This window comes from Phocoena phocoena, chromosome X (assembly GCF_963924675.1).
Source record: "Phocoena phocoena chromosome X, mPhoPho1.1, whole genome shotgun sequence".
NCBI lineage: Eukaryota > Metazoa > Chordata > Mammalia > Artiodactyla > Phocoenidae > Phocoena > Phocoena phocoena.
Window position 1 is genome coordinate 96958756 of NC_089240.1, and position 23379 is coordinate 96982134.

Sequence of the window (23379 nt, forward strand, 5' to 3'; positions counted from 1 at the left end):
CAGATAATGACATCACAGGAAAAGACAATTATAGACCAATATCACTTATGAATATAGATGCAAAAATCCTCAACAAGATGCTAGCAAACTAAGTTCGGCATCATATTATACACCGTGACCAAGTGTGACTTATCCTAAGAATGAAAGGTGGTTCAGCACATAAAAAATCAATTAATGTAATGCATCACATTAATAGAATGAAGGTAAGAAAACCACGTGATCATCTCAAATGATGTAGAAAAAGCATTTAACAAAATCTCTCTTTCATCATTAAAAACACAGAACATACTAGGAATAAAAGGAAACTTCCTCAACATGATAAAAGGCATGTATGAAAAACCCACAGCTAACATATCCTATTCAATAATGAAATAATGAAAGATTATTCTTTAAGATAAGGAGAAAGACAAGATATCTGCTTTCACTACTTATATTCAACATTGTACTGGAAATTCTATCTAGAGAAATCAAGTGAAAGAAAATTAAAGGCAGAGGAAAATTGGAAAAGAAAAAATAAAATTACCTCTCTTTGCAGATGATGTGATCTTACATATGGAATATCCTAAAGAACCCACACAAAAAAATATAGATCTAATAAATGAATTCAGCAGAGTTGAAGGTTTCAAGATTAATACATGAAAATTAGGTATAGTTCTAAACAGGAGCAATGAGCAATCCATAAAGGAAATTAAGAAAATTTCATTTATGAGAGCATGCAAAAAAATTTCAACTGATAAGAGCATCAGCCATAGAAAAGAATGAAGTACTGATAGAAACTACAAAATGGATGAACCTCAAAAAGAAAGAAACCAGACACAAAAGGTCGCCTATTATATGATTCCACTTACATAAAATAACCAGATTAGCTAAATTCAAGAGACAAAAGGCAGATAAGAAATTGTCAGGGGCTGGGGGTGGTGGCGAAAATGGAGAGTGACTGCCTAATGGGTAGTGGTTTCCTTTTGCAATGATGAAATGTTTTGGAACCAGAAAAAGGTGATGGTTGCATAATGTTGTGAATGGACTAAATGCCTCTAGATTGTACACTTTAAAGTGATTAATTTTATAATATGTAAATTTTACCTCAATAAAAAATAATGTATGTAACACTGAATGCATTATCATCATCATCGTCATATCATTACTATGGAAAACAATGTTTACCAAATTTTACTTTCTTTTATAAACTTAGATTATGAGAAGAAAAAATACGTAGACTAAATTTAAAACTACAGTTGGTATAATTTACATAACATGTTCTTGTCTTCTCTCTGTTCTCTTTCAGATTATGTCTGGCCATTACCTAGATATTTGTGCCCCGTCTGGATTTCTTTAGATGTTTTATTTTCTACAGCGTCCATCATGCACCTCTGCGCTATTTCGCTGGATCGGTATGTAGCAATACGTAATCCTATTGAGCATAGCCGTTTCAATTCACGGACTAAGGCCATCATGAAGATTGCTATTGTTTGGGCAATTTCTTTAGGTAATTAACTTTCTTGGCCAGTAGAATTGCAGCGGCTATGCTCAATACTTTCGGATTATGTACTGTGAACAACGTACAGACGTCGACTGGTAACATTTGCGTTTAATCGGGATTCTTCTATTTAATAATTATTCTTAACCTATTTATCTGATATTTAGGTTAACAATAATGTAAGAAATGTAAAGTATATAAATATGCAAATGTAAAGTTTCCATTTATCCTGCTAAATTATTTTATGTGTCAAAAATGCCAATGAATTCTGCAACACAGACACATAACCTTTGAGATAATTAAAACGATTTGAAGATAACAAAGATACATGGTAAAATCTAAATTTTTAAAATGCAGCTTTTAAATCTTAGAAGAGATCAATCTATCCCAGAATATTAATCTTAATATTTTTATTCTAATTCTATATCTTCAGTGGAAAACTTTATAGTGCAAGATGAATCTTCACAAAGTAAACATGTCAAAATTTACGCTGTTAATCAACCTAAAATATACTATTTCCCCTTCACTTTTAAATATCTCCTTGAATTCTGGTTATACAGAAACAAAAACATCTATTGGTTTCTTTAAAGATTTGGGGGAGGTTAATGGGAGAGAAATGATCATCTTACTGCTTTTATTTAAAATATTCATGCTCAACAATACTAATATTCAAGTCACAAAGTTTAACCAATTGGAATATAAGGGATTTTACAATCCATTTTTTCCTTTTTTTTCTCCTCCAGTTGGAACGTACATTTAGTGTCTCATTAAATAATTCCTCTTCAAAGTTATGTTTCTGTAAAAGATTCTGATAAATTTTACAATATCAAGATGTCTTTACTGATATCATCTAAAGATCTTGACTCTGGGTTCACTGATAAAATAAATTTAAGTTTTAAGATTGTTCTATTATAGGTGAATGCACACACACACACACCCCTTTGGATAAAAAACAATGAAATTTCTCTAAGAAAAAAAAGTGAATCTATATACACAATTTGACCTACATATTCAAGGACTTACACATTTTACCCTCTCCATCATGAAGACCTTCTCTAGAAAGATGCCAGTTCTTACGGCACTTACAAAGGGAATACACAGCTAAATTAAATCAGAATATTAAAAGCATCACCTTCTAACAATTGCAGACTGGGTAATTTGGACTGACTCTTGTGCTAAATACAACAAAAATATGGGGAAAATACTATAAACATTGAGAAGCTAATAAGAAAATCTACAAACAATAAATGCTGGAGAGGGTGTGCAGAAAAGGGAACCCTCTTGCACTGTTGGTGGGAATGTAAATTGATACAGCCACTATGGAGAACAGTATGGAGGTTCCTTAAAAAAATAAAAACTACCATACGACCCAGCAATCCCAATACTGGGCATATACCCTAAGAAAACCATAATTCAAAAAGAGTCATGTACAACAATGTTCATTGCAGCTCTATTTACAATAGCCAGGACATGGAAACAACCTAAGTGTCCATCGACAGATGAATGGATAAAGAAGATGTGGCACATATATATAATGGAATACTACTCAGCCATGAAAAGAAATGAAAATGAATTATTTGTAGTGAGGTGGATGGACCTAGAGTCTGTCATATAGAGTGAAGTAAGTCAGAAAGAGAAAAACAAATACCGTATGCTAACACATATATATGGAATGTAAAAAAAAAAAAAAGGTTCTGAAGAACTTAGGGGCAGGGCAGGAATAAAGACGCAGATGTAGAGAATGGACTTGAGGACACAGGGAGGGGGAAGGGTAAGTTGGGACAAAGTGAGAGAGTGGCATGGACATATATACACTACCAAATGTAAAATAGATAGCTAGTGGGAAACAGCCACATAGCACAGGGAGATCAGCTCTGTGCTTTGTGACCACCTAGAGGGGTGGGATAGGCAGGGTGGGAGGAAGACACAAGAGGGAGAAGATATGGGGATATATGCATATGTATAGTTGATTCACTTTGTTATAAAGCAGAAACTAACACACCATTGTAACGGAATTATACTCCAATAAAGATGTTAAAAAAAAAAGATAGTGAGACATCCATAAAAAGACAGAAATCCAGGAAAAATGATTATGACTTTTGGGTCACGTCTGCTAATGAGGCATTTGCAAACCTGAAGATGTGATGACAGGTTGAGAAGCTCATTCAAGTCTCACAAGCCTGGCAAGGGTCAACGAACTTGGGCTTAGTTTGGGATCCCAAAGGACTGTACACTAGAAGTAAGGATGAACCAGGGTTAAACCATCCTTGGCATGGAGTTCAGGCCTGGTTCAAGCCACCCATCTAAGCAAAATAATCTTGAGCCTGGAAATTGGATTAAGGTGATTTCATAGTCTTCACCTTTCCAATTTTCTTGGTATAAACAAAAAAATCCTTATCATCCTGGGCTTCAAATGACTTCTTTCAATAATTTTCAATTCCTGTAACTGAAATACAATGATAAACAGACACATGAAGAAACAAGACAAATGAAATAGATATAACACAATAAAAGATAATACAAATGAACCCACAGGCACTCAAGATAGTTGAATTACCTGACATAGACTTTAAACAACTATTTGTAGTGTGAACATGTAAATTACAAGCTGAACTTACATATTTCAGTGAGAAACTGCAAGCTGTAAAGGGTAACATTTAAGATATAAGAAACAACGAGAAAACCTGGAGCTCAAACATATGAAAACCTTAGAACTCAAAGACAGATTAGACATGGCTAAAGAGAGCATGACTGGAGGTCAGTCAGAAGAAACTGTGATGAATGAAGCAAGGAAAATCAGAAGGATATAAAAGAGAAAATAAGAAGATAATGGACATACAGTACAATGTGAGAAGAATTCCATAAGGTGAGAAAAGAATGGCAGAAAAGCAATATTTGAAGAAATAATGGCTTTTCAAATTGATGAAAAACACCGATTCTCTCATTTAAAGAGCTCAACAAGTCTCAAGCAGAATGAATAAAAAACAATCAACATTTAGACCCATCATCATGACATTGCAAAAAAAGAGAAAACATATATCAACCTTAAAGAAAAAAAGATCAAGTTAGTTCAGTAGAGCAACGATAAGATGGATGAATGCCTTCTCAACAGCAACAGTGAAAACTAGAAGATATTAAAATGATAGTGTCAGTGTGCTGATGAAAAGTGAATACTGGGACTTCCTGGGCAGTCCAGTGGTTAAGACTCACACTTGTACTGCAGAGGGCGCATGTTCCATCCCTGGTCTGGGAACTAGGATCCCGCATGGCACAGGGAGTGGTGGAAAAAAAATTGTTTTTAAGTAAATGCTAAATTAGAATCATATATTCAGCAAAATTATACCTCAAGAATCAAAGTGAAATAAAGACATTATCAAGCAAAAACTAAGAGAACGTGACAAAAGCAGTCTCCTGCTTAACAAAATACTAAAGGTTGTTCTTCAAACAAAGGAAAATGGCCACAAAAGGAAGGTTGGAGATGCAGGAAGCAATTAAGTGCAATGAAAATGGTAAATGTGTAGTTAAATATAAATAAACATTGACTGTATAAAACAATAATGATAATGTCTTATGGCATTCAGTATATTAATGGAACTAAAATACACAAAACAATAGCATATAAGAACAGAGGGTTGAAAGTAAACTTTTATCATTGTCCAGGAGAAAAATAAAAATGATACTTAGTATTAAGCTTTGATGAATAAAGTATAACTGTCCATTCAATGGTAATCACTAATAGAAAGGAAACGTTTACCTTCCAAATTTTTAGAAGAATATTAGAGAATAATATAACAAATCCAAAAGGAGGCAATAAAAGATAAAAAATAGTAACACAGATCAGGTGGGAAAATATAGAAACACATACTAAGATGGCAAAATTAAAACCAAATATATCCATAATTATATTAATTGTAAATGGGACTAAATATTCTAAGACTGTCAGATAAGATTTGAAAAAATAATCCAGCAATGTGTTTTAAAGACACATATATATCATAAGGAAAGTAAGGGATTAAAAAGGTACTCCACACAAACACTAACCAACAGAAAGACTGTATAGCTATAGTAGTAATCTATCAGAATAGATTTTTCAGCAAAATCAATTATTTTAAAGAAAGAAGGTTACTTCATGATTATGAAGGAGTTAATTCATTTGGAAGACACAGAATAATGAATGTATGTATATAATATTATGGCCTCAACATTACTAAATTAAACATGGACAGAATTGTAAGGACAAATAGGCAAGTCTACAATAATGGTGTAAAATTTTAACACACCCTTTTCAGTGATTGTATGAGGACAATGAAAAAAGCTGAACTAATGGACAAGTGAAAAATACATATTCCTATCATTTGCATAAGAAATATTTATCATAATTGACCATATATTCGGCCATAAATTAATTCAAAAAATTTCAAGTGTTGGAATCATAAAGTAATTCAAATTCAAATGAAATAGAAATGTTTACCAAAAGGTAACTAGAAAAATCTACATATATTTGGAAATTAAGAAATTATTTTCCAATAAACTATGACCCAATGGATTTAGAATACACTGATGACTCTTCTCTGAACCATTTATTATTATGTGATTGTAAACTAATGATTTTTTCTCACTTTATTATTCTTTCTTCCTTTATTAGTTGGCATTGTACTGTAAGGAAGGTTTTCCCTCCCACTTTGTTATTCATTTATTCATATTGGTAAATACTCTTGAATTCTTTTGTAATCAATATAACTTAATTCATTACTGTCCTTAATTATTTTGACGCTCAAATTGTCCCAGATTTGTCCGATAACTCATTTTGTTATGTCCCATCAGCACATTAAGCACTTTCTTACTTTCTGTTGTTGATTTTGCCAGATTTACCCTTTATTTTCCATGTCCCAGTTCTGAAATCAGTTATTTCATACAAGGAACCCTTGGGTTTTTTTAGTGGTCAGAGGTTTTACAAACAGATATGGTATCTAGGTACACTCATTGCTTTATCTATGCCTTTAATTCCAATCCAGTAACACAGGATTCTTCTGCTACCTTCCCAATTCCTTGTTATTCCTCACCTTTCTCACAATGAGTAACCTGATCCTCAAAAGCATCAATATATTTAATATTTATATTTTCTAAATCCTACAATATGAAAATTCATTTCAAAAATGCTATCCTTATACCACTAAATAAATAAAATGCTATGTTTAAAATTGTATTGCAATTGTTTTTTTGGTTTTTTGGTTTTTTTTTTTTTTTTGCCTTTAGAATGTTTCCCACTGAGGTTATATGTCAAAGCATTCTGTTCAAAATATTACAGTTAATATGGATATTTTCTTCTGCGTGGTTCTGTTACCAATTCTTTAAAGTTAGGGATTTTTTTGGTTTCTGTATGCATTCAGTATTGATTTACCCTACCTTGCTGCCTTTATTTTTTAATATGTAAGACCTTAATATTATGTTCCAAAGTATGCAAATAGTATACTCAGAGAAGTGTCACTCTTTCTTCTCTCCCTTGGTTAACCCATTCAATAATTTCTAGACTACACTTCGAAGTTTATTTTTTCAAAAAACTATATATATTCTTGTTTCTCCTTTCTTAGATAAAAGATAAAATACTACATACATGTTAACACTTTGCTGTTCTTTACTTTGTAATATGTCCTGGGAATCCCTCTCTATCCATTCATAGTAAGATGGTAGATGTAAACCCAAATATCATGTAAATGACCTAAACACTCTGTTTAAAAGCCAAATTCCTTTTTAAAATGCTCATTAGTACTGCATTTTATAGATATATTGTAATTTATTTAACCAGTCTCCTGTGTAGTATGAGCATTTGTTTCTAATATTTTGTAATTATCAATAATTCCACCAGAAATAATCATTCTCTCAGTGTGTGTGTGTTTCATATTTTTGAAAGTTTAATTTCACCAAAAATTCCTCTTTCAGTCTTTCATAATGAAGTAAGATATTAGCTGTAGGGCTTCCCTGGTGGCGCAGTGGGTGAGAGTCTGCCTGCTGATGCAAGGGACATGGGTTCGTGCCCCCGTCCGGGAAGATCCCACATGCTGCGGAAGATGTTAGCTGTAGGTGTTTTACAGATGTCCTGTATGAGGTTGAGGAAGTTCCCTTCTATTTTTTGTATGGTCACTATTTTATCATAAAAACACATTGCATTTTGTCCTTTATTCTATTAATATCACGTTACATTGATCGATTTTCACATGCTGATACAACCTTGCATTCTTTGGATAAATTCCCCTGGGTCTTGATGTATACTCATTTTTATATGTTGCTGGATTTGGTTGGCTAGTACGTTGTTGAGGATTTTTGTACTTATATTAAGAAAAAGTACTGGTCTGTGGTTTCTCTTTTTATATGACATCTTTGTCTTTTTTTTGGTATCAGGAGTAATACTAGCCCCATAAAATGGGATGGGAAATATTCTTTCTTTTTCTATTTTTTGGAAGAGTTTTTGAATGATTGGTGTTAATTCTTTAGATATTTGATAGAATTCACCAGTGAAGCCATTTGGGCCTGAGCAGTACTTAGTGGAGTTTTTTTAATGTCAAATGGAATCTCTTTACTGTAACAGGTCTATTCATATTTTCTTTTTCTTTGTGAATTAGTCTTCATAGCTTGTGTATTTTTTTTAATTCATGTATTTCCATATAAATTGTAAAGTTTTTGTTCTAATTCTGTGAAAAATGCCTTGGTAATTTGATAGGTATTGCATTGAATCTGTAGATTGCTTTGGGTAGTATAGTCATTTTGACAATTTTGATTCTTCCAATCCAAGAACATGGTATATCTCTGCATCGCCCCAAATAGCCAAAGCAATCTTGAGAAAGAAAAATGGAACTGGAGGAATCAGGCTCCCTGACTTCAGACTATACTACAAAGCTACAGTAATCAAAACAGCATGGTATTGGCAGAAAAACAGACATACAGATCAATGGAACAGAATAGAGAGTCCAGAAATAAACCCACACACCTATGGTCAACTAATCTATGACAAAGGAGGTAAGAATATACAATGTAGAAAAGACAGTCTCTTCAGTAAGTGGTGCTGGGAAAACTAGAGAGCTACATGTAAAAGAATGAAATTAGAACATTCCCTAACACCATACACAAAAATAAACTCAAAATGGATTAAGAGTCTAACTGTAAGGCCAGATACTATAAAACTCTTAGCATAGGCAGAATACTCTCTGACATAAATTGCAGCAATATCTTTTTTGATCCATCTCCTAAAGAAAATAAAATCAAAAGTAAATAAATGGGACCTAATTAAACTTAAAAGCTTTTGCACAGAAAAGGAAACCATAAACAAAACAAAAAGACAACCCATAGAATGGGAGAGGATATTGGCAAATGAAGCGACTGACAAGGGATTAATCTCCAAAATATACAAATAGCTCATGCAGCTCAATATCAAAAAAACAAACAACCCAGTCCAAAAATGGGTGGAAGATCTAAATAGACATTTCTCCAATAAAGACATACAGGTGGCCAAAAAGTACATGAAAAGATGCTCAACATCACTAATTAATAGAGAAATGCAAATCAAAACTACAATGAGGTATCATGTTACACCAGTCAGACTGGCCATCATAAAAAAATCTAAAAACAATAAATGCTGGAGAGGGTGTTGAGAAAAGGGAACCTTCCTACACTGTTGGTGGGAATGTAAATTGGTATAACCATTATGGAGAACAGTATACAGGTTCCTTAAAATACAAAAAATAGAGCTACCATATGATCCAGCAATCCCACTCTTGGGCATATATCTGGAGAAAACAATAATTCAAAAGGATACATCCACCCCAGTGTTCATCACAGCACTATTTACAATAGCCAAGACATGGAAGCAACCTAAATGTCCATTGTCAGAGGAGTGGATAAAGAAGATATGGTACATATATACAATGGAAAATTACTCAGCCATAAAAAGGAATGAAATAATTCCATTTGCAGCAACATAGCTGGACCTAGAGATTATCTTACTGAGTGAAGTAAGTCAGACAGAGAAAGACAAATATCATATGATATCACTTATATGTGGATTCTAAAAAAAATTGTACAAATTTTGAATGAAAGAATGAGAATAAGGCAAGTTCAAATTCCACAAAACACTGTTCTTACAGAAGTAGAGCTTTCTTCTTGAATAAATACTCCCCAAATTACTGAAAGACTTTGGCATATTTCTGGAGTTCTGATAGGTTGATTTTGACAATATTTTCCAGTGTTCTCATTGTTTTTATAGATAAGAGCATTTTTATGTCTTTATCACCATTTCCACTAATGTCACCTTCACTTGTATCATCATTCTTTACTTTAACCTCCTTTTGTCTTTATAATTAAGCTAGGTTTCTTATAGATAAAATATGGTTGTCTTGTTTATTTATCTAATCTTGCTATCTCCACTGCTCATATTTATATCTTTTATATATAATGTGATTATTGGTATAGTTGGGTTTAAAACTAATCTTTTGCTGTTTATTATTTGTCCCTTTTTTTATTGTTGTTATTTTCTGTCTTTTTTTCTTTTCTTATTCTTTTTGCAATACTCAATCACCTCAGGGTCTCTTTTATTAACTCTTTCATCTTCTGATCAGCAGTTACTGCTTCAATGTTCTTTGCATATCTAGTACTTTTAATTGTATGCCCAGCATTGTGGGTATTATATTATAAAAGCACTTGATTTTGTCATCTTTCTCTCGTAAGTGTTAAATTTTATTCTAACTGAAAGTTAAATTATCAGCATACCACCTGGATACTGTATTAGATTCCTAGTGCATAGCCTTACTTCAGTCTCAACTAAAGGCCCTGAGTATTTTCCAAAGACGGTCCACTATGCGTATACGATCTCTAAAGTCTCAGCTTTGCTTTCCAGCCTTCCAGTGTCTGCTATATGCTAGGACCCCAAGAGGCCTACCTAGGTCATTTGCATCTCAGGAGTTGGCCAAAATCATGAGAAGAAATTTTATGCAAGTTTCAGAGAATCCCCTGTGTGTCTGTCCATTCTCTCCTGGCATAACATCCAAATTTAAGTCTCCATTCAGCTCTGAAATGTTATTTATGTCTCAACTTCCCAGCAAAAGTGCTACACTTTGACTGGGCTCTATTTCCTTAAAACATAGTTTCAAAATTGCTCATCAGGAGGAAGCTTGTGTAAATGGGAGCTCAAACATGGGCTTCCTGTCTCTTAAAGATTGTAGCTTTGCACTTTAGCTTATCCAGTAAATAGAAACAGTTGTATAATGTATTTGGTGCAGCCTTATTTTTTGTTGCCAAGGTATAATTTACATACAATAAAATGTACAGATTTTTATGCATAGTGATTGATGAGTAAGAAAAAATGATAATTTCTATGTAACCATCAGAAATCCAAGTTTTCTCCTGCCTCTCCAGGAGGCTAAGATAGCAAGTGGTTATGACCCAGGCTCCTTTCATATTACTGCCTCTGCCCTGGGTCTCAGAGCTTGTGAGGCTTTGTGTGTGCCAAGAGTAGAGTCTCTTTTTCCTACAGCCCTCCCCAAAAGTAAGCTCCACTGGCCTTCAAAGCCAAACATTCTGGGGACTTGTCTTCCTGGTGCAAGCCCCCTGGGCGAGGAGCCCAACGTGGGGCTTGGACCACTCATTCCTTGGGAAGAACCCTTGCAATTTTAATATCCTCTCATTTGTGGGTTACCTACCCAGGGGGCTGGGTCTTGACTATATTGTGTCTCTACCCCTCCAACCTGTCTCATTTTGGTTCCTTCTTTATATTTTTAGTTGTAAAAGATCTTTACTACCAGTCTTCAGGTTGTCCTCATTGATGGCTGCTCTGTAAATAGTTGTAATTTTGATGTTCCTATGAGAGGAGGTGAACTCAGGGTCTTTCTACTTCACCATCTTGGCCACTCCCTCCCTGCATCTTTATTTTAACTAACTTATAACTGAAATTTGGGATTTACTTCAATTACAAATGTAAGCAATAAACCAAAATAGTAATTTGCAATATCTGTAACAGTATCACCAATAGGCATTACAAATACTTGAAAATCATATTTGGTTGTGGCAGATATCTTGCCATGATAGATGCTCATCACTATTTCAAATTTCAGGAGCTGTTAGGCCCATTACTAGATTTTGTTATTTAATGTGCTAATTAAAACCTGCATATATTACTGTTTCTAAATTTTATCTTTAATATTTTGATAGCAGAATGTCAAAATAATTTATTTCCTTTGCAATCTCCTGTATGTTATTTTATACATTAAAAACATTATTCTAAGAGATCCTTAGGTACAAAAAGGTTTGGAACCCTTTCCCTAGATTTTTGTATGACTTCTTTTCACCAAAGTTCTCCCTAAAAGATCATGACCTTGAAGTTTCCCTTTATAAGAAAGATCCTGTTCCCAACCGCACCTGTCTCCTGAGTTTTAAACAACTATATTCACAGAGAATTCCATATTGATACTCACAAACATCTCTAACTTTACACAATCCAAAGTGAGTCCATTACTTTCACTGCCAAAATCCTGCTCCTTCATCTATGTTCTTGTGCTTAATGGCATCCCCATCTACCTAATGACACAGAACAGAAATTTTCATTTACTTATTAACTCTTGCCTCTCCCTCACATGCCACATCCTATCAATCACCATATCCTATCAATGGAACTTCTGAATGGCTCAAAAAATCTGTCTATTCTCCCAATCCCCTCTACTCTTCCCTTAATTCTTTCCCTTGTATAATAATCTTTTTTTTTTAACCTGTTACAAGAGAATTGAGGCCACCCTCTACCCAAGTCTTGACTTTCTTCCTGGAACCCATGAGTCTATTTCTTCTCAAGTTCTCAGGGTCTGGCTCCATTACTCAATGTCTTTTTCTCCACATCTTCAAACTCCCTCTCCTGAATATTTTTCCAATAGCATGTAAGTGTGTTCAACTGTCTGATTTTATCTTTAAGAAAGCTGACTATCCACACTCATCTATCTGCATTTACTCTCCTTATTTCTCACTGCTTTGTGGAATCAACAGATATACATTTAAATCACTTTGTGCATCCAGTTAACAACTCTGTTCTTTTGCCATTTAACACTTTCTTCTCATCTCTCTTCTACCTTTTTGTATAAGGCCCAATAATTTCTGCCACCCATTCATACTACTATGTCTTCTAATAGAAAGGAACAACCAGTCTTTAGTCCTAGTGTAATTTTTCCAACTTTGCCTCCTCAGGGACCTTTATCTAACATCTTAACCTTTCTTTTCTGTATCTTTAAGCTCTTCCACTCTATTGGCTTTCACCTTTAATGTGTAAGCATATTATTGCACCTTAAATATAATCTTAGTTTCCTCAATCTTCATTAGCTTGTGAGCAATGTAGGGGAGGAAAAATAATTTTCCCTCTACCCTTCTGAGTTTTGGGTTTAGACTCCTATAATAAAACACAGTTTAAAAAGAGAAAACAAACAAGTTTATTAACATTTATATGTTATGTATACATGGGAGATACCCAGAAAAACTAAGTAACTACCCCAAATGGTATAAGCCATCACCTTAAATACCATCTTCAGCTAAAGACAAATAAAGATGTGGGGTGGGGGAAACCAGTTATAAGAGGTGACCAGGAAAAGCTAGGTAAACAAGGGTTAGGTTTGTTATGCAGAATTAAGTGGGCTTCTTCTCCATTGATAAGATTCTCTTATGATTTAGTCATCCTTCTCTTCCAGGTACAGAGAGGAAAATGTTTACGAACGGAGATTTCCTTTGTAAATGCAAATTTCTCTTAGGCTGTTTTCAGAGCTTCTCTTGTGTCTGTCATTTCTCAAAATAACTCAAAATAATCCTTATGCCAAAGACGCATATTTTGGGGTGGCATATTCTGCTACCCATCAGTAGTAATGTTGCCATATTTCGATGTTATCTCAAATTTCACTTCCTCATGCACTCAGCCATATTATAGTTGGACCTCCCTAGGACCTCCCTCACTGTTAAAAAAATAAAATTCAACTGAGTAAATTGGAAGATCTAATTGGCTTTATTCAATGATTCATGAATTGGGTAGCATCCCTTCTAGTGAATAGATAAGCACTTCAAGGGACTGGACAAAATGGAAGGTTTTTACAGGCAGAAGGAGAGTGGGGCAAGGAAGTTATTAGCAAAAGAAAATAATTATTTCAGGTTAGGTCATCTTCTTTTGAGGGAAAAGGTAATGGAAGGGGTCATTATGCAGATTACCTCATTAGTGCTGACCAGGAAATTTCAGATTGCTTAAAAGTCACATTAGTGGGCAGCAGCCGCATGGCACAGGGATATTGGCTCGGTCCTTCGTGGCAGCCTGGAGGGGTGGGATAGGGAGGGTGGGAGGGAGGGAGACGCAAGAGGGAAGACATATGGGAACATACGTATATGTATAACTGATTCACTTTGTTATGGGGCAGAAACTAACACACCACTGTAAAGCAATTATACCCCAATAAAGATGTTAAAAAAAAAGTGTCACATTATTGGGAGAAGTTGAGACTGCTATTAAGCCTTGGTTTGCTGTCATGGAGGCAGATGACTCCATTTGGTGCTTGCTATTTCTTTTTAACACCCAGCTGTCCAGAAACACTTACCCAAGTTTATCTTACAAACCCTGGGCATTCCTTTTGTCACCTCATGAACTGTCTTCTCATGCTTTCCTGCTTACGAAGAATCTTCTTCTTTTAGTTCCACTTCCCTCAAAGTCATTTAAGGTCTTTTCCTTACTCGATATCCTTCATTCATGCATGCCTAGGTTCCTACTCTTCTCAAAGCTAAAAACTCCTTAAGTTCAAAGTTGACTCTCAACCTGATTATGACTTCCTTAAAATTCCCACTGCATCATCACAATACTGATTTATCTGCCAAAGTATGCAAAATATTTCTCCAACTCTCAGTCACACTTTGTCACCTGAGAACTAAGGAAGCACTGCTTGTGTTTGTGTTGTCTTCTATGTTCTTCTCTGAAAATAGTTCCTTCATCTTCTGCTGTCAATTCCCATTGTCAAGGGACTCACTTATTACTCCGTGAGGCAAGGGACCATTCCCATCAGCCTAACATTGTGTCATCCTCCTAGGTGTCCTTGAAAAAATTCCTCTCCATGAAAAACTCATGAAAATAGATATCTAGGAGATAGCCCTGCAGTTCAGTAAAAAATTCCCTTAATCTATGTTTTCATTTTGATGTTGGTCAATCTGCTCCAGGAAATGTATTTTATAATCTCTCTTTCCTCTATCTAATTACCATTTATTATTCATCTCTTGGCAATCTGTTTCCTGTCTTCACTACTCCACTATAATTGTTCTCTCTATAATCACCAGTGACCTCATTTTCAAAGACAGAGGAAATGTTTCAAATTCTAGACCCTTCTGTGACATTTGATGCTGTTGAGGATGCCTTGTTCAGAACACTCCCTCTTTTTGCATGTTACGACATAATTTTTCGTTCACAGTGAACTATTACCATGCTGCTGATAGCCACTTTGCAAATTTTGCTACTGGTAATTTTGATCTTACCAGAAGATGTCAAAAGAAGTTTATCAGACCAGGCTCACACATACGCTGACAATGTAATGCTATGTAATGACTACTGTCTGGCCAACACTAATTGTAAGATACTATCAATTGTAAGATGCATCACACATTAGAAGATGTTAAAATCTAAAAGAAATGTACATCTAAGAATGATTGGCATATGGTATTATTATCTGATTGAAGAGAACTGATCTGTGTTGCTTGAATTCAAGGCTTCAAGAAATAATGCGAACATCTTTATACATTCTCTGAACTTACTTGCCTTATCTGAAGTAAAATAACTGCACCAAGTTATTTTATGGCTCTTATGAGGCTAGAATAAAATAATGCATATAAAGTATATACTGCAGATACAGTACCAAAGTTAGTAAGCACTCAATAAATGATAGTAGTCGTGGTAGCCATAGTAACACATATTTTCAATAAAAACTTGAACTATAACTATTACTGAATTCAGTGTTCCTAAAATGCTAAGACTCCACATGTTTATTGAAAGTATTTTTTTCTCTCTGAGTTTAAGTACCTTAATGAATAATAATCACTTTCACAGGATTTTCTGAGAACTAAATGAGATAATGCATGCAAAATATTTGACTGTTTATTGGTTGAAGTAGTATCTGATATTTTCAGCTGAATGTGAATTATAACTTATCTTTGTTCTTTCTAAAATTCTAAAGATGATGTAGATTAATTGAAGTTAATTTCAGAAAGACTTAGTAATTCTAGTTAATAATTCCTTTTTATGTTTTTTGTCTGGATTAAATAATATATGAAAGTATGTAATAATTATAAAACACATGACTCAGCGTGTGACAAATAAAAAGCACTCAGTAAAAAGTAGTTATTATTATTGCAATTGTTGTTATTTATACCTGGCATTTTCTTTCTTTTTTCTTTTTAAGGTTTTTATTGGAGTATAATTGCTTTACAATGGTGTGTTAGTTTCTGCTTTATAACAAAGTGAATCAGTTATACATATATCCCCATATCTCTTCCCTCTTGCATCTCCCTCCCTCCCACCCTCCCTATCCCACCCTTCTAGCTGGTCACAAAGCACTGAGCTGATCTCCCTGTGCTATGCAACTGCTTCCCACTAGTTACCTGTTTTATTTTTGGTAGTGTATATATATCCATATATACACTACCACTCTCTCACTTTGTCCCAGCTTACCCTTCCCCCTCCTGGTGTCCTCAAGTCCATTCTCTAGTAGGTCTGCGTCTTTATTCCCATCTTGCCCCTAGGTTCTTCATGACCTTTTTTTTTTTTTTTTAGATTCCATATATATGTGTTAATATACGGTATTTGTTTTTCTCTTTCTGCCTTAGTTCACTCTGTATGACAGACTCTAGGTCCATCCACCTCACTACAAATAACTCAATTTCATTTCTTTTTATAGCTGAGTAATATTCCATTTATATATGTGCCACATCTTCTTTATCCATTCATCTGTCGATGGACACTTAGGTTGCTTCCATGTCCTGGCTATCGTAAACAGAGCTGCAGTGAACGTTGTGGTACATGACTCCTTTTGAATTATGGTTTTCTCAGGGTATATGCCCAGTAGTGGGGTTGCTGGGTTGTATGGTAGTTTTATTTTTACTTTTTTAAGGAACCTCCATACTGTTCTCCATAGTGGCTGTATCAGTTTACATTCCCACCAACAGTGTCGGAGGGTTCCCTTTTCTCCACATCCTCTCCAGCATTTATTGTTTGTAGATTTTTTTTTAATTAATTAATTTATTTTGGGCTGTGTTGGGTCTTCATTTCTGTGCGAGGGCTTTCTCTAGTTGTGGCAAGTGGGGGCCACTCTTCATTGGGATGCACAGGCCTCTCACTATCGCAGCCTCTCTTGTTGCGGAGCACAGGCTCCAGACACGCAGGCTCAGTAGTTGTGGCACACGGGCCTAGCTGCTCCGCGGCATGTGGGATCTTCATAGACCAGGGTGTGGACCCGTGTCCCCTGCATTAGCATACAGATTCTCAACCACTGCACCACCAGGGAAGCCCCTGTTTGTAGATTTTTTGATGATGGCCATGCTGACCGGTGTGAGATGATATCGCACTGTAGTTTTGATTTGCATTTCTCTAATGATTAATGATGTTGAGCATTCTTTCATGTGTTTGTTGGCAATCTGTATATCTTCTTTGGAGTTCATTTTCACTTTTTCTCCTTGGACATATCAAAGGTTTAAAAATATCAAAGACTGCTCCATTATACTTGCTAAATTAATTTAACTTTTCTGAAGTTAACTTCACCAAATAACATGCGCCTTTCATAATTTTTACGACAATGAGTGAGATGATGCATGTAAAATATTTAGTTGCTATTATTGATGTTGTTTATGTTTACCCTGACATAACATCACCTGAATTTCTACTAGCTGACAAATTTAAAATACTGAGAAAGACTTTATAAATTTGCTGAATTTAACTCTCCAGGGCTTAAGTAACTTCATCCATTAATATAGAACAGCAGCTCTCAGACTCTTTGGTGTCAGGACCTATTTATACTTTTCGAAATAATTGAAGACCTCAAAGAGGTTTTGTTTGTGTGGATTATATCTATTGATATTTATTATAATATAACTTAAAACTGAGAAATGTTTAACATATTTATGAATCATTTGATTTTAAATAACAGTAATGAATCCATTTAATGTCAACGTAAATTTTTTTATAAAAATAAACTATATTTCCCAAAAATAATTGAGAGAAGGCCGACATTGTTTTACAGTTTTAAAATCTCTTTAATATTTAGTTTTAGGGAAATATAGTTGGATTCTCATTTATGTATCTGCATTCAACCTGTTTTATGTTATTTGGGTTGAAGTTTATAAAGAAAATGCAGTTTTAAAGATAAATAGCTGGAAAAGGGAAACATAGCAAACTCTCTAAAAGAGTATCAGAGGCCCCCCAGGGTCCTTGAACCACACTTTGAAAACTGCTGACATATACTGTTAATTTTTTTTTAAGTATTGATTAAGATAATCTGTACAATAGGTACTGCTATTAATGCTGCTTTAGTTGCTATTATTTACATTTCATTTCCAGATACTGACAAAAGAACTTAAGTTTCTTGTTTTGTTGACTGCATTCACAGTTTCTAAAAAACCAAAAACCAATAAAACTAGTGATGATATAGATTTGGTAAAATGGTTAAGCTCCTTCACCAAATAATATCTGTATTTTAGGAGTTTTAACCAAATTGAGATAATACATTTTATATCTTTAATGTCAGTAATATGCATGGCTCAATGCCTGGCATACAAGATAGACTCAATAAAAGGCAGCCTTGGAATCACTCTTTGTTCAATGTACATAAAATTATACAAATAGATGCCAGGGATAAAATTGGCCTCACATACCCAATAACTCCTTTAGCTCATCTGGGATCACTCTGCTACCCTCTCTTGTTGTCTCTCAACAGGCTTACTTTTAGGCCCAAGAATCCTTTAGGAAAGTGAATAAATCTTTTAACAGAAACAAGCTAATACCAGTTCAGAGCTGGGCTCTGAGTAATGCTGACTTCCACTGACCTTCTGATCAGAGTGTGAGGCCTTCCCTAGAAACTTCAGATATCTAGAAATACCTAAAATACTGTGCAGCATTTCCTTGGGAATTGAATCTCCACTCCAGCACTTGTTTTCTGAGTGTAGATATGTCTACCCTTGTCAGGATTCCTCCAGAATGAATGCAAACTCCCCAGATCAAGTTTCTAGCCTCAGGCTCTGGTTCTCACATTGCTAGAGGGCAGGGGCGGGGGGGGGGGGGGGGGGGGGCAGTTTGGAAGGGGAGCCATTCCACTATACCCCTCCTCTGGTCTTGCTATAGGATCCTGAGAAAGTATAACATAGTTTTCTACCAACATTTTGTCAGAAAACCACCTTCTTCTCTATATTTATATGAAAATTTTGAGCGTTTCCACTCAGGAGGCCAAGACTTTTGCTCTAGAAATAATCACTTCCAAAGTTAGCAGTGGTAGTAAATCTTAGAGATTTTTATGATCTGAGGTCTAACAGTCATTTCTTTCTCTGTTTCAGAAAGGACTTCTATGTCTTCTTTTAATTTCTTCAATTTTTAAAATATTAAACTTTTGTTATAGACACTTTCAAAGATTGTAAAGTTAGATAGAATTATATAGTAAAGACCCATGTACTCATTACCCAGCTCCAAGATTTATCAGTTTATGGACTGCCTTCTTTCATCCATACTTCCATCCACTTCTCCCTCCCATATTATTTTGAAATAAACCTCAGAATCATAATACTTTATCCTTAAATACTTCAGTCTCTATATCTAAAAATATAAGATTTTTTCTACAGAACCACAATATCAACATCACTTTTAAAAATTAATGAACAAAAATTATTTAATATCATCAAAAGGCCAAACAGTGTTCAAAATTTCCACCTGTGTCGTGAATATTTTTTAAAATTTATTTGCATCAAGATCCCAAGAAGGTCCACATATTATAATGCTTGATAGGTCTTTTAAGTCTCTCTTAATCTTAGGTTCTCTCTCTAATTTTTTCTCTTGTAAATGATTTGTGTTTAAGTAACCCGTCCCTCTTTTCTTAATCTCATATTAGCTTCCTTAACTCCAGAAAACTTCCTGCAGCCTAATCCTCACTAAAACATTTCATGAAGGATAAAGCCAATACTGACTTTTTTCAGGCAAGCTGGATCTACACTCTTTCTAGATATTCCCTCATATTTATAACTTTTGGAATAAAGATCCTAACAGTACAAACTGACCACATTCTTACCTGTCATTTTATAACTCTTAAGAAATGTAATCTGCGTGGTTCATCAAACTGGGTGAATATTACCTTCTGATACTTGCCACTCTTCCCATCCAGAGTTCAAAGGTCTTTTCACTGGATCCTGCACTGTATTACCTGAGGACACTTTCTGTTTGCAGTGTCTCCTAGTTTTCACAGCCGTTTTTACTTTCTTGAATGGCATGCCCAGGTTCAGGGTTGCAGGCATATACCAATACCCCAAGAAGTCTTGTCACATCTATCACTGGTTCTCATACCATCACTTGGCCTCTTTCTCTAGAAAAAACAACAAACAAAAAAAAACGGTCATTTAAGAAATTCAGGGTCTGAGTTAGAAGGCGTAAAGATCACTTTCCGAAGACTCTTTCTTCCTCATGTCTTCCTAGAAATTAATTACCAATCAATATCCTCAGCGAGCTCTTAGCAAAGAAACATTTACCATTTATTTCCTTCTTGATCATCCAGCCAAACACTCTATACCTGACAAAGTGTGTTATGACAACCTGTAGGGGAGTTCCCTGGTGGCCTAGCGGTTGGGATTCTGGGTTCAATCCCTGGTCGGGAAACTGAGATCCCACCACCCACGCTGTGAGGCAAAAAAAAAAAAAGACAATCTATAGGGACTTTCAGTTTCAGATTTGTCACTGTTCCCTAAAGCCAACAATGATCTTTGAGAGTGCGCTTCTATCCCCTCTCACAGTTCATAGTGCAGATATCCACCAGCTCAGGATTCCTCATAATAATCTCTGATAGAATCCTAAAAATGCAGTCTGAATTTTCCCAGGCTTCAAGTTCCCGTGGACACAAGAGAGAATAAATTAACATTAAAATTTGAATTTCACTTGCAAGTTATCCCTACTTATTAATGTAGGACCTCTTCGAGATCTACCATAATGATTTCTAAAAATTTCTAGGTTTCTTACTTATGCTCAGGCATAAGATCACCTTCTGCTCCCACCTCCTTGTTGATATCTTCTGTCTGTGAGCTTCTTTATTAATGGAAGTGCTTACCAAATTACTACCTCTCAGTATTCTTAAAAAACAAGAGTTCAAAACTCCACACAGAAATGGGAGGACTGTATCTTTCCCAACTCAGCATTTCTATCTGTCTCTTGACCCTGCTTCAGCACAGAGTCTCAGGAAAATGCTTACTAAAAAGACAACCCTTTCAGTTTCTGCATAGATTATGTCCACACTGTGGTCAGATCTAATTCCTGTTTGGGGGCCATACTATCCTCTCCATCTCCAGTAACTCCAGAGCTCCTAGGCCCTGTCTCCAAAGGACACACACACAGAAGTTCCTCTTCTTGACCACTTTCCTCAGGAAAAGATGTCCTTGGCTAAAAGCTCAGCCAACCCTGATATGCTATAATTACTCTTGTAGGTGGCATACACATCATTTTTATTGCATTTGGAAGATGCTTAAAAATGAACAGTTGAATTTATTGACGTCATTGAGTATAGATGTGAAGTTATTCACTCATTCAACAAATATTTATTGAGTGCTTTCTATGAGCCAGGACAGTTCTAGGAATTGGAGATAAAACAAAAAAGACACGAATCACTCTTATGCACAACCATACCTATAATTATCTCAATAATGATAATTCCACATCTTCTACAGGAAATTTGGCGAGAAGGCATTCCTAACTTGAAAAAAGCTGTCATTTTCTGATATCATACTGCTACTCTTTCATGTGACTACCCATTTATGCTGTGAATAGCCTTCAACAGATAGATCTAAATTTTCTTCAGTGAAATGCAATTAAATGCATCCCACTGTACAAATCTGTGCGACCCTTCAATATGTTGTAACAATGTCCTACCTTCTTTTCTGTTCCTGTAGGTGTATCAGTTCCTATCCCAGTGATTGGACTGAGGGATGAAGACAAGGTGTTCATCAACAACAACACCTGCGTGCTGAATGACCCAAATTTCGTTCTTATTGGGTCCTTCGTAGCTTTCTTCATACCGCTGACGATCATGGTGATTACATACTGTCTAACGATCCACGTCCTTCGCCGACAAGCTCTGATGTTACTGCACGGCCACACGGAGGAACCGCCTGGAATTAGCCTGGATTTCCTGAAGTGCTGCAAGAGGAATACTGATGAAGAGAACTCTGCAAACCCTAACCAAGATTTGAACCCACGCCGAAGGAAGAAGAAGGAAAGACGGCCAAGGGGCACCATGCAAGCTATCAACAATGAACGGAAAGCCTCGAAAGTCCTTGGCATTGTTTTCTTTGTGTTTCTGATCATGTGGTGCCCGTTTTTTATTACTAATATCCTGTCGGTTCTTTGTGGGAAGGCTTGTAATCAAAAGCTAATGGAAAAACTTCTGAATGTGTTTGTTTGGATTGGCTATGTTTGTTCAGGAATTAATCCTCTGGTGTACACTCTTTTCAACAAAGTTTACCGAAGGGCTTTCTCCAACTATTTGCGCTGCAATTATAAGGCAGATAAAAAGCCTCCGATCAGACAAATCCCGAGAGTTGCTGCCACTGCTTTGTCTGGGAGGGAGCTTAATGTTAACATTTACCGGCACACCAATGAACCAGTGATTAAGAAAGCTGATGACCAGGAGGCCGGTATCGAGATGCAAATCGAGAATTTGGAGCTACCAGTTAATCCCTCCAATGTGGTTAGTGAAAGGATTAGTAGCGTGTAAGAAAGAGCGGTGCAGCCTTTTCCTACAGTAAAGCTACAGTGTAGGAAATTGTTCTATAATTCTTCTGTCGGTCATAACCTAATGTAAATATTGCTGTCTGAAAAAGTTGTTTTTATATATAGCTTTGCAATCCTGTACTTTACAATCATGCTTACAGTAGTGAGATTTAGGGTTCTGTATTTACTGTTTATAATAGATTGAGAATAATTTACTTTGGTTGTTTGATGCAAACATGTTGATTTTTTCCCCCCTTCCTTCCTTCCTTCCTCCTTCCATCCCTCTCTTTCTTGCTTTCTTTCTTTCCCTCTTCTCTCTCTCTTTTTCTTTTTCACATACGGAAGTGTTGATCTTCATCTCAGGTGACATTTGCAGGAGACCAGAATGATGCACAGGACAGTGGTTACATTTCAACCACGCGAAAATTGAACAAATTCAGTGAAATCTATTTTCTGGGTTAACAGTAAATATACACTTTAAATTCTTGCTCGGCTCATCTACACACATAAACACAGTAAGATAGCTTCTGCCTTCTGATAATCTATCATAACTATTAGTGAGTCAAAGGCAGAACTTAGCCTTGTTGTCACACATAGGGGAAATTTTGACATTGTCAGAATGTTCTGTTGATATTTTACTGCAATGTCTGTCACCAGACAGTGGTATTTTAACATAGCAGCTGGTTAACCAGGACTACAGAAGTGGAAGGATGATACGAGATATATACACCAATAACTGCTTTTCACTTCTTACAGACAATGTTCAAATTCTGATTATAATGACAAGCAAACTGGAATTAGTGTTTTCATTCTGGTCCTTAGTAAATACCTAATTCCATGATTAAACTGGGAAACAAAATCCCAGAGTTATTTCCCAATCCAGGATTCATCATCAATTGGGTTTTGATCTCAGGAT

The 23379-nt window shown here is 35.4% G+C and overlaps 1 protein-coding gene across 1 annotated transcript in view; it reads left to right on the forward strand.

The window, feature by feature from the left end:
• The window catches only part of HTR2C (5-hydroxytryptamine receptor 2C), a 99574-nt gene extending 77107 nt beyond the window's left edge, over positions 1 to 22467 (forward strand). Inside the window, exons 3-4 of the mRNA XM_065900789.1 lie at positions 1286 to 1486; positions 21644 to 22467. Of these exons, the coding sequence (XP_065756861.1) occupies positions 1286 to 1486; positions 21644 to 22467 (1025 nt within the window). The remainder of the gene's footprint in view (positions 1 to 1285; positions 1487 to 21643) is intronic.
• The last annotated feature ends 912 nt before the right edge of the window (positions 22468 to 23379 follow it).